Source organism: Oryctolagus cuniculus, chromosome 3 (genome assembly GCF_051225735.1).
Source record: "Oryctolagus cuniculus isolate XC-2025 breed Fujian yellow rabbit chromosome 3, ASM5122573v1, whole genome shotgun sequence".
NCBI classification, from domain to species: Eukaryota; Metazoa; Chordata; class Mammalia; order Lagomorpha; family Leporidae; genus Oryctolagus; species Oryctolagus cuniculus.
This window is the reverse complement of record NC_142869.1, coordinates 64,865,501-64,884,239: the sequence shown is the minus strand read 5'-3', so window position 1 is coordinate 64,884,239 and position 18,739 is coordinate 64,865,501. Positions and strand designations below refer to the sequence as shown.

At 36.2% G+C, this 18,739-nt stretch overlaps 1 protein-coding gene across 2 annotated transcripts in view; it reads left to right on the top strand.

The window, feature by feature from the left end:
- The window catches only part of MTX2 (metaxin 2), a 77,431-nt gene that overhangs the window by 31,586 nt on the left and 27,106 nt on the right, over positions 1-18,739 (top strand). Inside the window, exons 2-4 of one of the 2 annotated variants that reach the window (XM_051848469.3) lie at positions 5,958-6,005; positions 6,990-7,036; positions 15,984-16,108. Coding sequence is in view for 1 of the 2 variants with exons in the window: in XM_008258782.5 (XP_008257004.1) it covers positions 5,958-6,005; positions 6,990-7,036 (95 nt within the window). In the remaining variant the exon portion in view is untranslated. The remainder of the gene's footprint in view (positions 1-5,957; positions 6,006-6,989; positions 7,037-15,983; positions 16,109-18,739) is intronic. The other variant, XM_008258782.5, reaches the window with a different exon arrangement.

The window sequence follows — 18,739 nt, the reverse complement described above, 5'->3', positions numbered from 1 at the left end:
TTCATTTGGACTAAAAAAGAAAAACTCCTCACTTAAAGATTGCAACTTTTTAAAAAATTCATTTCTTTGAAAGAGTGACGAGAGAAAGAGAGAGAGAGAGAAAGATAGATTGGTCTTCATCTAGTGATTCACTTACCAAGTGACACAAGAGGTAGGGGCTGGGCTAGGCTGAAGCCAGGAGCCAGAAATTCCTTCTAAGCGCTTGGGCCTTCTTTCACTCCTGGATCAGAAACAGAGCAACTGGGACTCAAATTGGCACTCCAGTATGGGATGCTGGCATTGTGAACTGTGGCTATCCTGCCGTGCCACAACACTGGCCCCCAAATTGAAACTTTTATAGACATGTTTTTTTGTTCCTGTCTTTTAAAGAAGACAATAAATGTAAATTAATCAAGACATGGGTTTGAATAAAAAGGAAAAGATGGAAAAGGGCTAACTAGATTTTTAATAACATTAATTGGGTATGTGCTTAGTTATGAGGTACTAGGATATTTGCTTTATTTATATGTAATCTTTATAGCTGTAAAATAAGAAATATTCCTTCTTTACAAAATGACAAAAATTTAATGTATCTTTTGGTAGGGAGTACTATTAGAATAGTAATTCTAGTTTAAAGTGTGAGTTAACATAGGTTACCAAGAGTATCTTAAGGGTTAGTAGAAACCAACTTTAACTGCCTTGGTATGAAAATGATATAGCCATTTCTTTATTGTGAAAGAATTGACTTCTGAGATGTAGATAGTTTTTAATTTGGAACTGTTGTAATAAAAATATTAGTTTTAGATAATACTTGAAAAAAGTTTAAATCTTGATTAATTTGAATTTCATATTTTAGCATATATTAATGTAAATGTTATCTTCAGTTTGGAGCAACTAAGAAGCCAATATTTTAATATATAACCTAAGGACTACAGGAAATTTACACATTTTAGGACTTTACCTCCAAGAAATAGAGAGAAAATATTGATGCAACAATATGATAGAGTAGAAAATATCATTCATCATAAGACAAGTACAGACTACTATGTACAGAACAAGTAAGGGACAAATTGGATTAGAAACTTTCTTGATGGAGGTGGCATTTAAACATTGTCTTAGAAAAGGTATAGAGCTTGGGCATGTAGCAATGGAGTAGTGCATTCTGGATTAAGGGGAATAGTTTGAACAAAATCATGAAGATGAGAAAATATGAAGTACATTGGGGAATCTGAAGTACTCAGGTTGTATACAGTAGGTAGAGAGGGAGGGATCCCCATTCTCCTAACTAATTCGTATGTATTTTTCCCTAAGCTTTTCCCCTTCATTAAAAAAAGATGATTTCACAAGGAGAGAGGAGTACATGCCTGGCTATGTTCTCTGCTAAAACTTCAAATAAAGAGTTTTATTAGAATATATTCTCCAATATGTGGTGAAGTGTTTGCACCCTGTAGTATGCAGGACAATCCTTTGAAGTACAGGGAAAAAAATATCTAAATTAGCTATGCTTTTTTTTTTAAACCTATGCCCTAACCCTAAAACTGGAAATCTATTTGATGTTTCATATCAAATATATAGTGTTCATCAGATATTACTGCTGTACACTCCTAAGCTTAATCGTCAAGGTCCTTAACCATCTGACAACCCATCTCATGATTCCCCTTCCTACATCTTATGACACTAAAACAAGCACAATTTTAATTTTTTTATTTGAGTCAGAAAGAGAGGGAGATACAGGGAGAGCAAGCACATGCTTCCGTCTATGGGCTTACTCCCCAAATGGGCACACCAGCCAGGGCTGGGCCATGCTGAAGACAGGAGCTTGCAATTCCCTGCAGGTCTGGGAACCCTATTCAGATCTCCCATGTGGGTGGGTGGCAGGAACCCACTTGATTGTACCATCCTGTTGTCTTCTGCAGTCTGCATTGGCAGGAAGCTAGAGTCAGAAGCCAGAACTGGGAATCCAACCCAGGTACTCACATGCGGGGTGCAGGCAGCTTCCCCACTAGGTCAAATTCTTGCCCTGGGATCACCATATTTTAAAACCTCATGTCTCCATTAATAGAATGTTTGAACATACAGACTCAAATAGATCTGGAAAGCATGTTTGTTAATTGCTGAGCTAATGTGTCCTGTATAAAATATAGACTAAAAAATAAAGCACAAAGAGCTAAAAATAAATTGAAATTCAAGTTCTAACTATTTCTAGGTAGTTCTTTTAATATTTTTAGAGTTATATCGTTAGTTGTAGTATTGAAGTTGTCTGGGTAAAGTTATTTTTATGTTTTTCCATGCAGTTTGCTTATAATCCCTGCTGCAATCTTAGCCTAAATGGTACTGAGTAATAACAATAATGTTGGTGGCAATATAAAAACAAACATTCAGGCAACATTTACTGATTGTTTGTTATGTGCTAGGTTTTAGGGATGCGATGGTAAGCAAAATCAAACAAATCCTAGATTCATGGTGCTTATTTTCTAGCTTAGGAGATAAACAATCAAATAGTTTACTCAAAGATGTCAAAATATTGACTGCAATAAGTGGTGCAAAGGGGTGTGCATGCTATCTATATATGAGTTTGTGATGGAGTGTTTGAACTATTCAGGGAGTCAGTGAAGACTTCCTTGGGCACAGGACTGGCTACATAGTTAGTAGCATCTAGTACAAAATAGACATTTCAAGATCACTTGTTCAAAAGATAAGACTTTCAAGGCTGTGACAGCAGAAGACCAAACCAAGCATCAGGCCTTCTAAGTGCAGGCCCTGTGCAATTGTGCAGGTTACACACTCATGAACCTGGCTATACCTGAAGTCTTTCTCTGCATTCCCTATCATCTGTTGTCTACTGAGAATTCCTAGGTGCTAAAATAACATGGTTATATAGGTTTATATTGTTCTGTTGCCTTCTCTATTTGAATGATAGGTTCTATTTATGGAATAAACATCATATGCTTTGATGGAGTTGCTTTATGAGAACTGCTTTTCAATAATAATTTCTTTTTTTTTTTTTTTGAAAAAGATTTATTTATTTATTTGAAAGGCAGAGTTACAGGGAGAGGAAGAGAGAGGGAGAAGATGTCTTCCATCTGCTGGTTGACTTCCCAAATGGCTACAACTGCCAGAGCTAGGCTAGGCTGAAGCCACGAGCCAGGAGCTTCATCTGGGTCTCCCATGTTGGTACAGAAGCCCAAGTACTTGGACCATCTTCTACTGCTTTCCTAGGCACATTAGCAGGGAACTGGATTGGAAATGGAGCAGCTGGGCCACAAATGGCACCCATATGGGATGCTGACATCATAGGCAGTGGCTCAACCTGCTAAGCCACAATGCCCACGGTTAATAATTTCTGAGTTAAAACAGTTTCTATCTTGGATCAAGCAAAATATTTCCCCCTTTCATCCCAGCATCCAACTTCAGGTTCTTAATAACAGAGCTTTTGGTAACTGTAAGCAACTTCTTTAGTTTTATTTGCAGTCAGGTAATATGTTATAAAATTTCTATTGCTTTCATATATATTTATTGTATTCTACCTGGAGAATCCATGGGAGTGATGATGAATTAACTTTTTTTTTTTTTTTAAAGAGTTACTTATTTATTTGAAAGGCAGAGTGACAGAGAGGAGGGGAAGAGTGATTGATTGATTGATTTTCTGTCAGTTGAGAGAGATTGATTGATTTTCTGTGTTGGTTCACTCCCCAATGCCCACAACAGCCGGGGCTGGGCCAGGCCATAGCCAGGGAGCCAGAAACTCCATCCGGGTCTTCTATATGAATGGCAGGTACCTAAGCACTTAGGCCATCATTCCTACCCGCTAACCTGCATCAGCAGAAAGCTGGATTGGAATTGAAAGAGCTGGGACTTGAACTGGCACTCTGGTATGGGATGCCAGCTTGGAAACTGGCTTATCCCACTGTAACACAATGCCTGTCCCTGAAATAACTTAGTTATGTTACTCAGCACATAAATTTTTGTTCACATGAGAATTCTGTTATGTTACAAATTAATGAAGTAGCTCCTTATGTATCAAAGAATACTGAAATTATATTCAATACACTTAATCCTGATATTCCATTGTTTTGAACATTTGTAATCATGTCCAGGATATATACAAATTAACCAGAAGTTAAGATTACCAGAATATTTAACTAGTACACCCTGTTACCTTAACAAGATAATACTAAATTCAGTAAAAGTTTATTAGCCAAAATGTTTAAGAGAATATTTAATCAAGTATCCCTTTTCTTACTTTCTATACATAATTAATGAATAATAACTATATGCAAAACATGATGCAGTATGAAATATACAGATACAGATGACACATCTGTTGATTTAATATTTATTTGAAATTTTTGTAAATTTCTGTGTTTTTTTGCTTTAAGATTAGTACATAAAATTGAATCTTGATGATTTAGGATCTTATAATGAATGGACCTCATTGTATTGTTTCTAGTATAGATGTAAACAGAATAGGTGTGCTGACCATACAATTTATTCTAAAAGGTTATTTTTGAGTAATTTGCTGATGTCAGCGTGTTTTTGTTTCCATGACATATTTTTAAAAATTGTTATAAAAGGTAATTGGGTTCTTAGTGAAATTTTACTTTGTTAAAAAATTTACAGTAAAATATAATGAATATTTTATTTTAATTTTAATTGCCTTTTTAGTATGTGTATGGAAATCAGTAGCTTTTATACATATGTGTAATATTGTAGGTAGTAGCATACAAAGCTCTGAAAGGTATGTTATTTGCTTGATGATGTGTGGTATTGTCCGTAACTGCGAATTTAATTGGAGCTGAAACAAGCCAAAACAAAAGTAACATTTATGATTTTTAATAACATTATTGTTTTTCTTTTCATTCTAAAGCATAAGGAAAAGCAAATTAAGGGGCTCCTCTTCCTTACCCGGGGAGTTTTAGTCTATCTTAAAATTATCATCTAAAATAATCTTCACAAGTATGAATTTCTTTTGAAAAATCACTAAAAATTATCTGTTGTAATATCACAGAGGTTGGATTAGTATAGACACAGTAAGAAAAATACCAAATTATTATCAAATGTCATATATTTACTTTCTTGCTTAGAGCAAATGTAGTTACTATATTAGAATTGGTGACTGATCCTTTATGGATTTTTAAAATAATTCAATAGATGACATCCTGTGTATTCTTTAAGCAGAGCCATTGCTGCTTATGTGCAGCTGATTAGACAACATTCAAATGTAGTGCTTACCTAACCACTGGTATGTAACTTACTGATATTCTTTGTAGCTGTATTCTTCTCTAGATGAACGATTAAGGGTCAAAGTCCAGCTTCACTTTAGGCCTAGATGTAGCTGTACAGGCTTTATTTCATGTGGCATGAACGTAATGCTCCATCTCACTACGCTTTAGTTATTTTGTGCAGTTGTAGTAGTAGGGTCAAGGCAGTGACATGTTCTGGAATATAGCAATATTCCTCTGCATTTTTAAATACTATCAGAACAAAAGGAAAGATGGAAAGCCTGATACAGATATATTTGATATTTCATGCCATCTGTTTGAAATGTTGCTTTGTTAAACATTTATAGTAAAATATTATAAATATTGCTTTACTGTTTTTCTATAGTGAATCAAACATCAGTTTCTTTTTATATGTATGAGCAGCATTTTTGATGTCTGTTTAAAAGAGACTGAAGGAATTGTAACATAGGCTGTTGTATTTTTTATATTCTAGCTTTTGATTGAGCATGGTGTCTTTCTTCTCTTTCTCAACAAAAACAATCACCAAATAATAAACCAAACATGCATTTAAAAAGTTATTTATCCTACTTATACAAGTTACTGTAGAATCTAAGATAGAGTGATTAGTTGCTACATTTAAGGGAATCTTAGTGATTGACTCTACAATGCCCAAGGCAAATGTACATGCTTATTAATTTGGTTAATTATTGATGTATTTGCCCTATGTGCCTAATTACTTCTGCCTTGTTTCTGCAGCTACAGAACCATGGCCTGAAAATGCTACATTGTATCAGCAACTGAAAGGTAGGTTCTTGTTCACAATTAAAAATGGCATTGTAGCAAAATACATTTATTACCAAAAATGCCCCTCAGTAATATAATTTACTGAAAAGAGAACATAAAACATAAGGAAGAGATTCTCTTGTATAATTTGTCTAGGAGGTTTTACCTAAACTTGTATCTGCCAGTGTAAACCAACTATTCACGGCCTATGAGGTCCTTAGTTTATTATTGACTCATTATATTGGCTGCTGTAGGCAGTGTAAAATGATGTGGTTGCAGGAACCCTTGGCAGATTTACTGCACTGATAGCTGAGACAGCAGATTTTTGAAGTCCTGTGGTAAAGTGGGCTCTCAGTAAAAAGGAACTGTGAAAATGTATAGGCTAGGATGGTTCAGGCTCCCTTTAGCAGCTCTTCATATATCATCAGATCACATTATGGACCCCATTTGGGGCTCAGCAGCCTGCTACAGTTGTCAGAAGACTGCAAAGTAATGAAGACTAATAGGCAAGCAGCCCTAGTCTTCTAAGCATGGAATTTTTATTGCAGCGAACTTGTCATCTTTCTTTTGTGTGACAGACCTAGACACACTGTGCAATATTAACTGCAAGCTGGTTTTATATGATTGTGAGTGCTTTTGCTTTTAACTAGTGGGGTTTGAGCACACACTATTTTACTTAATTTTAATGAAAAGAGCACTAGTTCTTGAAAACTTGAAAAATGAATGTTTTTAAATGAGTGATTTAAATTATGAGTATTGCTGATAAAATGCAATAAATGATCAGATAGTTTGAGAGGAAATAGTCCCATTTCATCATTATTTACATTCTATGATAATTTAGTCAAAATTATAATTATACAATGGCATTGATATAGAACTACATAATTACTGTAGTGATAGGCTATACCTTTTCTTTCTGAACATGGGAATCATTTTGTTTTTAAATAAAATATATTTTAATTGTTTAGCAATTACACTTTTGACTCTTTCATTGTATTTCCACAGGAGAGCAAATTTTGCTTTCTGACAATGCAGCTTCTCTTGCTGTGCAGGTAAATATGTAAATAATGTAATTTTTTTAACCCCTAGGTGATTTGCATTGTTTTGAGTTGCAATTATTTCCCCCCTGCAGAAAGTCTGAGAATATATATTTAGAATTTTTTCATGTGATTTACTATTATCAATATAATATCACTTCCCTGTGATACGTAGTTTTATTATGTAATGTTCAGTTAATTGTTGTCAGTATGTTAAATAAACAAAAATCTTCATTATTTTTAAAATGTCATTTTTGTGTGTGCTATGTACATTCTGAGTGTTGCTGTTTTGCTTTTGGCTAGATAAGATGTTATTGATTAATTGGAGTGATATGTTCATTTAGGACTCAGAATTATTGTCTAATTTATTTGTAAAGATTTATTTACTACATATTTCTAAGCTTTATTCTGCTCATTGTGCTCTTTCTAGCCTTAATCCATTTGATAATCTTGAAGCAGACATGTTCTTCTCTAGCTGCTTCTATATTTATTGATTACATGAGTGTTTATTATCCCCAAACCACTTATTGAATGCAGGAGCTCTTCAAGTTATATATCACAGTTGTGTAATCCAAAGAAGATTAGTGGCCTTGTAAACTTGAAACTGTGTATGGAAGAATAGGATGCTTGGGGATTGTTTGCTTTAAAAAAAAAAAAAAAGGAATGTTTATGCAGGTTTTAGAACTATAATGCAGTTATTCAAGCATTTTATATGCTTAGCTGCTATTTGTTTAGTTTATGGTTTGAAACACAAAGAGGATTTTACTATATAGCTTCTAAAAGATAACTCAAAGGAGAAATCTAAGACACATGACATTTATTTGAGGGGAGTGTGAGCTTCTTGAGGACAGAATGAAAGAGAACTAAAGGAAGTGTTTATTGAGTTTTTGTTGTGTTTTAAGAACTTAATTTTAGATCATCTCATATTTTTATTTAACTTGATATCCCCTGGGCTTAATAACAGTGTCTGGTACTGTCATTCATTATGGCAGTATGATAAATACCATTCAGTGTATCTTTGTTTAAGGGTGAGAAGGAGACAAAAGATGAAAAGAAATATGCTTGGGCAATAATTTGTTAGTATGAGTATCTATAAGTATCTTTGTTTTTTAATTTTATATCTTGGACCAAGAATCTAAATTGTTTATTCATTTACCTTTTTTTGGTCTTTAGATAACTGTATTGTAATTAGTAGTTTCTTTAGTTAATGTTAACTTTTGATAAGCAGAAATTCTGTTATATGTGATAAATATTGACATTTACTGTTATTTGTTAATCATTTTATTTATGTAGGTGAGGAAGCTAGACTTTAAGTTTAGCTTTCAAATCTTAATAGCATATATTTAGCATATAGAATATACTCAGTAAATGTTTGTTTATAAGTGCAATAAAAGTAATCCTGCCTGATAATATCATGTAAATTACTGGCTATGTATAATGTCTTAGAACAGAGCTTCAGGGTATAGTGGGTATTTTTCTCAAAGCACTGATTCTTAACCTCTTTTTAATTATGTTTTGGGGCTAACTCAGGGTGTGACAAAAACTATAGACCATTTTTTTCCAGAGAAATTCCAGTGCACACACATAATTACAAACATCCCCAGCCTATTTTGCATATGATGTTAGTACATTCACCTATGTCTATACTGAAGCTGTTTGGAAGTCCCTATAAAGGGCCCCTGCAACTAAATAATAGTAGTTTAGGAAGTAGTAGTAATGTTCACCAAAAAGAAGGCATTTTGGATAGGAATATATTAGTAGCTCCCAAGTGTGTGGATTTTTTTGCCCCTAGAAGACATTTGACCATGTTCACAGATTTTTGGTTGTCAAAACTATTGGGGAGAGAGTGCTTTTTGGCCAAGGAAGCTGCTAAATACCCTGCAATGCACAAGATAGGCCCTCCACAGCAAAGGATATATCTAGCCCCAAATGTATATAGTGTCAAGGCTGAGAATACCTAGAATAGATAGATGGTTTAACTAGTTCCAAGCCAAACCAGGATATCAGTATATTACCATTAAAAGGTTACATTTAAAATAATCCAAGGAAGGGAAGAAAAAAAGAAATCTTAGTGTATAATTTATTTATCAGTTCTGTTTTTATGGTTCTACTAATTTGCTTTCTCACTATGGTTCTAAAATCATAGCTTCTATTAAAAGTAAAAGCAGACAAAAGGGACCTTTTAAAATGCAGAATTATGCTTAACCATTTCAGTTATTTTTATCCTACATGTGTCACTTAGATGATAAATTAACCAGCATATATTAAAAATTCCTGGTTTTCTTCAATATTCTTTGGCATGACAACTGATAGTAGCCATGACTATAAATGTGAATTTTCCAGATATCTGATGTAAACTTTATGGAGTAATTTTCTTCTATATAGTGGGCCAGCATCCGTTTAGAAGAATCAGTTAAAGGCGTCAGATTTGATGTATAAAATTGGTCAAAATGGGGCCCACACTGTGGCTTATGGGTATAGCTGCTGTCTGTAGCACTGGCATCTCATGTGGGTGCTGGTTCAAGTCCTAGCTGCTCCACTTCTGATCCAGCTCCCTGCTAATGTGCTTGGGGAAGCAGTGGAAGATGGCCCAAGTCCTTGGGCCCCTGCACCCACATGGGAGACCTGGTTGAAACTCTTGACTCCTGGCTTTGGCCTTCCCCAGCCCTGGCTGTTGTGGCTATTGAGGGAATGAACCAACAGATGGAAGACCCTCCCTCCCTCTCTCCCCCCTCCCTTCTTCCTTCCCTCTCTCACTTCCTTCTCTCTCTCACTCTCTCACCCTCTCTTTCCCTCTCTCTCTCTCTCTCTCTCCCTCTCTCACTCTTGCCTCTGCCTTGCCCTTTCTGCAACTCTTTCCCATAAATAAAGAAATCTTTTTTTAAAAATTGAAAATGTGACAGATATCCATAAATTGGATAGTTTTTGGTAGATATCCAGAAGATTTCTAGAAGATTTTCTAGAATATCAAACATCAGATATTTTAATCAGGAAATTTAAATCTTACTTATTATGTAGACTTAGTGTGTATTATACCTCTGGAACTAAGCGGTTAGACATTTTTTGATTAGAGAAACCATTTTGATTTCAGTTTAAAAGAACATAATTTTGGCTGGTGCTGCAGCTCACTAGGCTAATCCTCCGCCTTGCGGTGCCGACACACCGGGTTCTAGTCCTGGTCGGGGTGCCGGATTCTGTCCTGGTTGCCCCACTTCCAGGCCAGCTCTCTGCTGTGGCCAGGGAGTGCAGTGGAGGATGGCCCAAGTCCTTGGGCCCTGCACCCCATGGGAGACCAGGATAAGTACCTGGCTCCTGCCATCGGATCAGTGCAGTGTGACAGGCGCAGCGCGCCGGCCGCGGCGGCCATTGGAGGGTGAACCAACGGCAAAGGAAGACCTTTCTCTCTGTCTCTCTCTCTCACTGTCCACTCTGCCTGTCAAAAAAAAAAAATTAAAATTAAAAAAAAGAAAATTTTTTTTCCTGTGGCTGTTATTTTTCCTTATGTTTACTTTCCTTTGAACCTCATTCAACAAGTATTGGCATTACCTGAAATATTTGCCTGTTTCTAACATAATCTTGTATGTTGAATATCATGAAGTATTAGGATTATATGGTTCTCTCATTCCTGTGAAGTAGGTAGGTGTGCAGTATTCACATACACACAGAAAAAGAGAGAAGTCTTCCATTCCATAAAACTTCCACTTTGAAGAACTGAAGCTTACATTGATTGAGAAAAGAACTCTGATAATAATTCCTTACTGTTCTCTCTTACCTCCTCCTGTCTAATAGATATAAAATGTTGGCCCCTTTTAAAAAAGTAAGGTAACAGGTGAAATTAATTATATGTTTTATTTAGTCTAGTTTATCCAAATATTGTCCTTTTAACATGTAATCAATACAAAATTGGTTACTGGGATATTTTACTTTTTTTCATTTAAAGTTCAAAATCTGATGTACATTTTATAGTTATAGCACATCTCAATTTGTGTTGCCACATTTCATGTGTTCAGTAGCCATGTGTAGTTTGCGGCTTTTGTGTGGGGCTGTGTGGGTTTAGATACTACAATATGAGTAAATACATATGAATTATAAAAATTTTCTTTTAAAATGTTTTATTTTCATTAAGAATTTTATGTCTTATTAGTTGATTATATTCTGTCTTTTGTCTTTTTGAACTGGACCATTGGCCTCAGTTCCAAATATAGCATACTTTATTCAATTTTTTTAAAGATTTTATTTATTTATTTGAAAGTCAGAGTTACACAGAGAGAGGGGAGGCAGAGAGAGAGAGGTCTTCCATCTGCTGGTTCTCTCCCCAAATAGCTGCAGTGGCTGGAGCTGAGCCGATCCAAAGCCAGGAGCCAAGAGCTTCATCGGGGTCTCCCATGTGGGTGCAGGGGCTCAAGGACTTGGGCCATCCTCCGCTGCTTTCCCAGGCCATATTAGAGAGTTGGTTCAGAAGAGAAGCAGCCAGGACCAGAATTGGCTCCCATATGGGATACCAGTGCTGCAGGCAGAGGCTTAGCTCCTTTTGCCACAGTCCAGCCCCCAAATATAGTATGTTTTCAATAGAACACTCTGCTTCAGATTTCCTCATCTGTAAAACAGAGATATAGTGGAAACTATCTGATTGGGTTTTTGTGAGGATTGGATATGCTAACGTATTCGAAAAGTAATTGATGTATTGTAAATATGCAATGGATGTTAGTTATTTCCTTCTTTCCTGATTCTTTGACAGAAATACACATAATCAATATCAGCTAGAGGAAAGGAAGCTTAAATGTTAAAAGAATCAAAGTTAAAGTAAATATTATTTATAAGAATTTTGTGAGATACTTTTATATCTATGTGAACATTAATTTTTATGATTGTTTCCTGCCATTTCAAAAATTAATATTGAATGCTTTAATTGAAATAAAATGTTATTTTAATAATACTGAAAATTTGCTTTAAAATGTAGTATTTATTGGATGCTTTTATTGTGGAAGGCATTGTATGAAGAGCTTTTGTGTGCAGTGTCTCATGCAGTCCTTACTATAACCTTAATGCAGGACACTATGGCTACCTTCATTTTAAAGATATGGAATTTGAAGCTCAAGAGATGCTCTGCTCATCCAAGTTCATAGTGGCCACAGTTTGGGGAGGGAAACAGAACATAGCAACAGTGGTTGGGTGCCACATGTGTTTGTCACTGTGCTGAGCCCTTAGTTCTTTTTTTTTTTTTTTAAGATTTTTTATTTATTTATTTGACAGGTAGAGTTACAGACAGTGAGAGGGAGAGACAGAGAGAAGGGTCTTCCTTCTGTTGGTTCACCCCCCAAATGGCTGCTACGGCCAGAGCTATGCTGATCCGAAGCCAGCAGCCAGGTTCTTCTTCCTGGTCTCCCACGCAGGTGCAGGCACCCAAGCACCTGGGCCATCTTCCACTGCCTTCCCAGGTCACAGCAGAGAGCTGGACTGGAAGAGGAGCAACTGGGACTAGAACCCAGGGCCCATATGGGATTCTGGCACCACAGGTGGAGGATTAGCCAAGTGAGCCACGGCACCGGCCCCTAGCCCTTAGTTCTTATTAACTCATTTAATCTTATAACAGCTGTGTGAGGTGGGTACTGTATGAGTTAAGTATCAGGAAAATCCTCTCACACAACAGCCCTGTGAGGTGAGTATTGTTATTCCCATTTTCACACAGATTAGGAAACTAAGGCAGAGAGATTAAACAGTTGTTCCAAAGTTCCATAAGTGGTAGTTGGCAGAATGGTATTGCAAACCTTAGGAGTCTGAGTTGTGGTCCCCACTCCTAGCACTTTGTTTGTTCCCTGACACAGACCTTTGAATTTTACCCAACAATAAGTGAACATTTGTTCACAAATTATTCTTGACATTCCAGAGCAAGTTATATCTTACATTTTGTAGTTTATATTATGGTGTAAAAGACAAATGTGTCTTAGTGTTTGGATCTTTATAATCAAATAAAAGCAGTCTTATGTATGTTATGTGTTATTATGAAGCTCAGCTTAGGTAATAAATGGAAATTCTTTTGAAAAAAAAGTGAAAGCAGTTGAAACACAGATGATATTGTGATTGGCTGGCGCCACGGCTCAATAGGCTAATCCTCCACCTGTGGCGCCGGCACCCCGGGTTCTAGTCCTGGTCAGGGTGCTGGATTCTGTCCCGGTTGCCCCTCTTCCAGGCCAGCTCTCTGCTGTAGCCTGGGAGTGCAGTGGAGGATGGCCCAAGTCCTAGGGCCCTGCACTCACATGGGAGACCAGGAGAAGCACCTGGCTCCTGGCTTGGTTTCAGCGTGGTGCGCCGGCCGCAGTGCACTGGCCGCAGCAGCCATTAGGAGGGTGAACCAATGGCAAAGGAAGACCTTTCTCTCTGTCGCTCTCTCTCACTTTCCACTCTGCCTGTCAAAAAAAAAAAAAAAAAAAAAAAAAAAGATATTGTGGGGCTAGTGCTGTGGTGTAGTGGGTAAAGCCACTGCCTGCAGCGCCAGCATCCCATATGGATGCCACTTCGAGTACAGGCTCTCCACTTCTATGCAGCTTTCTGCTATGGCCTGGGAAAGCAGTAAAATATGGCCCAAGTCCTTGGGCCCCTGCACTGGGAGAACCAGAAGAAGCTCCTTTGGTTCGGTCCAGCTCCAGCCATTGCAGCCGTTTGGGGAGTGAACCAATTGATGGAAGACACCCCCCCCCCCCCCGCTGCCTCTCTGTAACTCTACCTTTCAAATAAATTAATAAATCTTAAAAAAAGATGATATTGAATGCAGAATTAGTGCCTATTTTTACTCTTAAGATTTATATACATACATGTTTTGTGAATATCTTTATATAATTTGTTACTTTCTAGTGAGTTTGTTTTTTTTTTTTAAAGATTTATCTATTTATTTGAAAGGCAGAATTACAGAGAGTGAGAGGGAGAGGCAAAGGCAGAGAGAGAGAAGGCTTCCATCATGTGTTTCACTCCCCAAAGGACAGGGCTGGACCAGACTGAAGCCAGGAGCCAGGAGCTTCATCTGGGTCTCCCATGTGGGTGCAGGGATCCAAGCACTTGGACCATCTTCAGCTGCTTTCCCAAGCACATTAGCAGGGAGTTGGATTGGAAGTGGAGCAGCGTGGACTCAAACCAGCACCCATATGGGATGCTGGTGCTGCAGGCGACGACTTAACTTGCTACACCACAGCGCTGGTCTCTGTAGTAAGTTTTACACAGAATTTCATTTAACATATATGAAGTCATTTTAAAAAGAAACTGAATTTCCTTTTTTGTCTGGCTAAATCTAGATGATATAGAAATTTGAATTTATTTTTTGCTATCTCAAACTATGATCATTATTACAATGCTGCATGAGAAAGTTAATCTCATTTTTACTTCAAATAAGAAGTAACATTTAAGCTTTTCCCTTACTCTATGTGAGTAAACACTTCATCTCTAAAAATGAATGGAAGAAAACAGAAAAAAGACTTATTTTATTTCTGTTGAATATGTCATAACACTTTAAAAAAGTCAGCGTTTTTATAAATTCCATTAATGCTGGGTCATGAACACTAACATGTCAGATCTGCTGATAAAAACTTAGCTGACCTTTGCTTTTTCCTTTTTAGCAAATTATGCTTTTTAGGTAGACATATTTAATTAGTGGTTACATGTTAATCCTAATGTGGTGTTTGGGGAAGAGCAAGAGAGATCTCTGTTTTTTGGGACTGCAGGTTCGTGGTTACATTGGAGAATAGTTGTGAGTATGAAAATATAGGTGCAGTAAGAGTATCAGGCATTCACAGGGCTACAGTGGACAGCTTACCTGCAGAATTTTAGAGGAAATGATTTTGAGTTTTCGGTTTGATTGAGTACATTTTTGCTTTAAATAAGTTATTCAGGGTGTGTGAAATTTCAAAGTATCAGTTTACACCTGATATAAATAAAAAGCAGTCTGGCACCATTGGAAGTGTTATAATAGAGAAGTAATTTTTTATATGAAAGCAAATGTTGAAAATGTGTATAACTTTTTAAAAGTTTCATAAAGTGTAAAATTTTAGATTTTTGCTTATTCCTCTCATTTTGACTGCCCTCTACAAAATGAGGCTCTGTGTTCACTTTCAGGGTTAGAAGGAAAGGAACAGTAAGGGCAAGGAGGATTTAGTGAACATTGATTAAAGAATTTGTGAAAATATGTTTGGTATTCGAAAATGAGCGAAATAGATGCTGTAGCTGTTTCCTTGATGCCACAGAATTTAAATTCTGTAGATTAGTTATATTGCATTGTTACTTATATACTAGAAGTATTAGAGTGATTGGTGATTTATACCTATAAAACCTGGAGTGCTAAGTATATAATTGTGAACTTAAACTGCAAACAGAGTTTAGCAGATTAAAAAAATTCAATATTAATACTAGTCTCTGAAAACAAATGGACTTATGTATATAAAACATAAAAAATAGTATTTTAGGATTTGTGGCTATGAAGTACTATGTATTTAATATAGAATTAGGTGACTATTAGAGTTACCATTTTTAGTAATCGGTGAAATAATGTAAAATGGCTGAACACGGTAATGATTTGCTAATGTATTTATTTAATTTAGCAAAATTTAATACTCCTGTAGTTGTGAGAGATTGCAAGTTAGAGTATCAACTGTACTCTTTTTTTGTTTAAAAAGTAAATAGCAAGCAGGATTTTAAAATTTGCTGCTGTTAAACAGAGCAATAAAGACATAGTAGTAAGATGAAAAAAATGACAGTCAATTTTTTTCAACAGAAAAAGGCTAGAATTCTTCATTATTAGATATACAGTATCAACATAATCGATCTAGCAGCATTATATTTGAGCTGAAAACACACTTAAATTTGAGGCCATACACTACCCTGTGTGAGTGAAACATCTTTCATATAGTTCTAAGATGAAATTACCCTTGAATGAATAGCATCTTCATTTATCTTCAAACCTCTTCTGTGCTTTTAGTGAATCTACTCTTTCAACATTCTACAACAAGAATTACATTACACCATTATACCAGAGTACTTCTGCAGTGTGAAATAGATTGGTTTGGAAAATGAACCTGGCTTTGCTATAAATTACATTCACAGGTACAAAGGAATTTGTTATTTTGTTGAAAAAGTCACAAATATAATTAAGGTCTTAATTTATGTTAAACTACAAATATGGCTATTACAGTAACTGGATTAGGAACTTAATCTGTCACTTCAAGAATGATACCTAACACTTTTCATTTGTAACCTTAGATACATTATTCCAATTACAGGATCTGCAGCTGTTTGATATAAAAAATGAATTATTTTGTAGATAGATTTGTTCATGGTTTTTAATTTTAAAACATGCTTCTTCAGTAAGGTAGAAAATAATTCTTCAGTTGTCGTCACAGATTTTCCTTTTTGTCCTTGTGAAACAGGATCTGAATTAACATTCAGAACCATTTTCATTTTGTGCCCTGAAAATGGTATTGCATGCTTGGGAATAGTCCTTAGTGAATTCTTATATAGAATTTTTCTAATTTAATTATGAAATGAGTAGAAGCTTTGTCCTGAAGAAGAAAACCCAAGGTCTGCTGTCTAAGGATAGCTTTACCTGATTGGACTGAAAGTGGATTGTTCCCTATCTAGAATTTGAATGACTTTGTTAATATGGCTTGCATAATTTAGAAGCTATGTTTATAATCTCTTAAGTTCTATAGTTTTAATCACTGTAAAGTATTTAATCTTTTAAAAGCTATTTAATGAGGACAATTCTTAAAAATTTAGAATTCTATATTTTTGTTGCAAGCAGTGCTGACTTTATTTCTTCGGTGCAGTTAAAGAGAATATTGTTAGATATATATTTTTTAAAATATATATTTATTTATTTGAAAGTCAGAGTTACAGAGAGAGAGAGAGAGAGAGAGAGAGAGAGAGAGAGAGTCCTCCATTTGCTAGTTCACTCCCCAGTTGGCCGCAATGGCCAGAGCTGTGCTGATCCAAAGCCAGGAGCCAGGAGCTTCCTCCAGGTTTCCCACACGGGCATAGGGGCCCAAGGACTTGGGCCATCTTCTACTGCCCTCCCAGGCCATAGCAGAGAGCTGGATTGGAAGTGGAGCAGCTGGGACTTGAACTGGCCCGCATATGGGATGCTGGCACTGCAGACGGCAGCTTTATCTGCTATGCCACAGTGCCAGTCCCAGATATTTTTTTTTAAGATTTATTTATTGAAAGTCAGAGTTACACAAAGAGAGAAGGAGAGGCAGAGAGAGAGAGAGAGAGAGAGAGAGAGAGATCTTCCATGTGCTGATTTACTCCCAAGTCAGCCGCAACAGCCAGAGCTGTGCTGATCTGAAGCCAGGAGCCAGGAGCTTCTTTCCAGGTCTCCCACACGGGTACAGGGGCCCAAGGAGTTGGGCCATCTTCTTCTGCTTTCCCAGGCCATAGCAGAGAGCTGGATTGGAAGTGGAGTAGCTGGGACTCTAACTGGTGCCCATATGGGATGCCAGCACTGCAGGCAGCTGCTTTACCCTCTACACCACAGCACTGGCCCCTTGTTAGGTATTTAACTTGTAGGAGAAATGTTCATTTTGTTTTTGGAATAAAAAAGATAGTTGGTGCTGCTCATTAGCAAATGATTCAATATTGTTACTATCAGTTAATGAAAATAAAGTTAATATATTTAATGTCTCTGCCATCTACTGTTCTGCTTATTCTAAGCACTTTAGTATTTTTTCTTACTTGATATTTTTTTGTCTGTAATTAACAAAACTTTAATAAAGACATTTATTACAGAAGGAACTCTAATTGTTCATTGAACTCCAGCTATGGAACTGGTGTGTTGTTAGCTTCTTGGGTAGTCTAAGAATTATTCTTTCAGTGCCTTTTGGTTATTTTATAGCTCTTTTCCATAAAAGTTTGACCCTACACTTTATTCTATTTATATGTAATTCTAACAGGAAAAGGTTACATGCTTTCCTATTCTGATTGTCTCTTCTGTTGCTTACAGAAAGGGCCTGATTTTGTTTTTTCTACAACTGTCAGATGTTGATATATCTAAAATTGAGTCAAATATTCCAGAAATAGTTTTCAGGTGAGAGTTGTATTAAGGAAGGTTCTATTCTCTAATGTGATGTGCCATTATACATTCTCTCAAATAGCATTTCACATTTTCAATTACAAATTTGCTCTATTTAAAGCTTTTTGTGCTTATTGAATTGCAGTTTCTGATTCCAGCACTGGTAACTATTTTTCCTTAAGTTATTTTCTTTTCCAAAGCAGTATCATATTTATAGCTATTGAATTTTTAAAATATGTCAACTAAAGTTAAATCTCACTTTAAATCACTGAGTTTTGGATCCATAAAATTATAAAATGCTAATCTTTATTGTAGCTTCCTGGTTTTCTATGACCTTAAGTATGTTTGTATTTATTATTATGAATGTCTATGGCTTGTTCATTAAGCAAATGTTTATTGATAACTTGCATTAAATATTAATGGAAAGCTTTCTTTGGGAGTCACTAAGATTAGGTAGTCTCTTCTTTTGCAGATGGACAAGTGAGTATTTATTACTACTAGTACTGTTACTATGTGGAGACTTCAAAAAGTACATGGGTAAGGCCACAGCCTGCAGTGCCAGCATCCCATATGGGCGCTGGTTCATGTCTAGGCTGCCCTACTTCTGATCCAGCTTTCTGCTGTGGCCTGGGGAAGCAGTAGAAGATGGCCCAAGTCCTTGGGCCCCT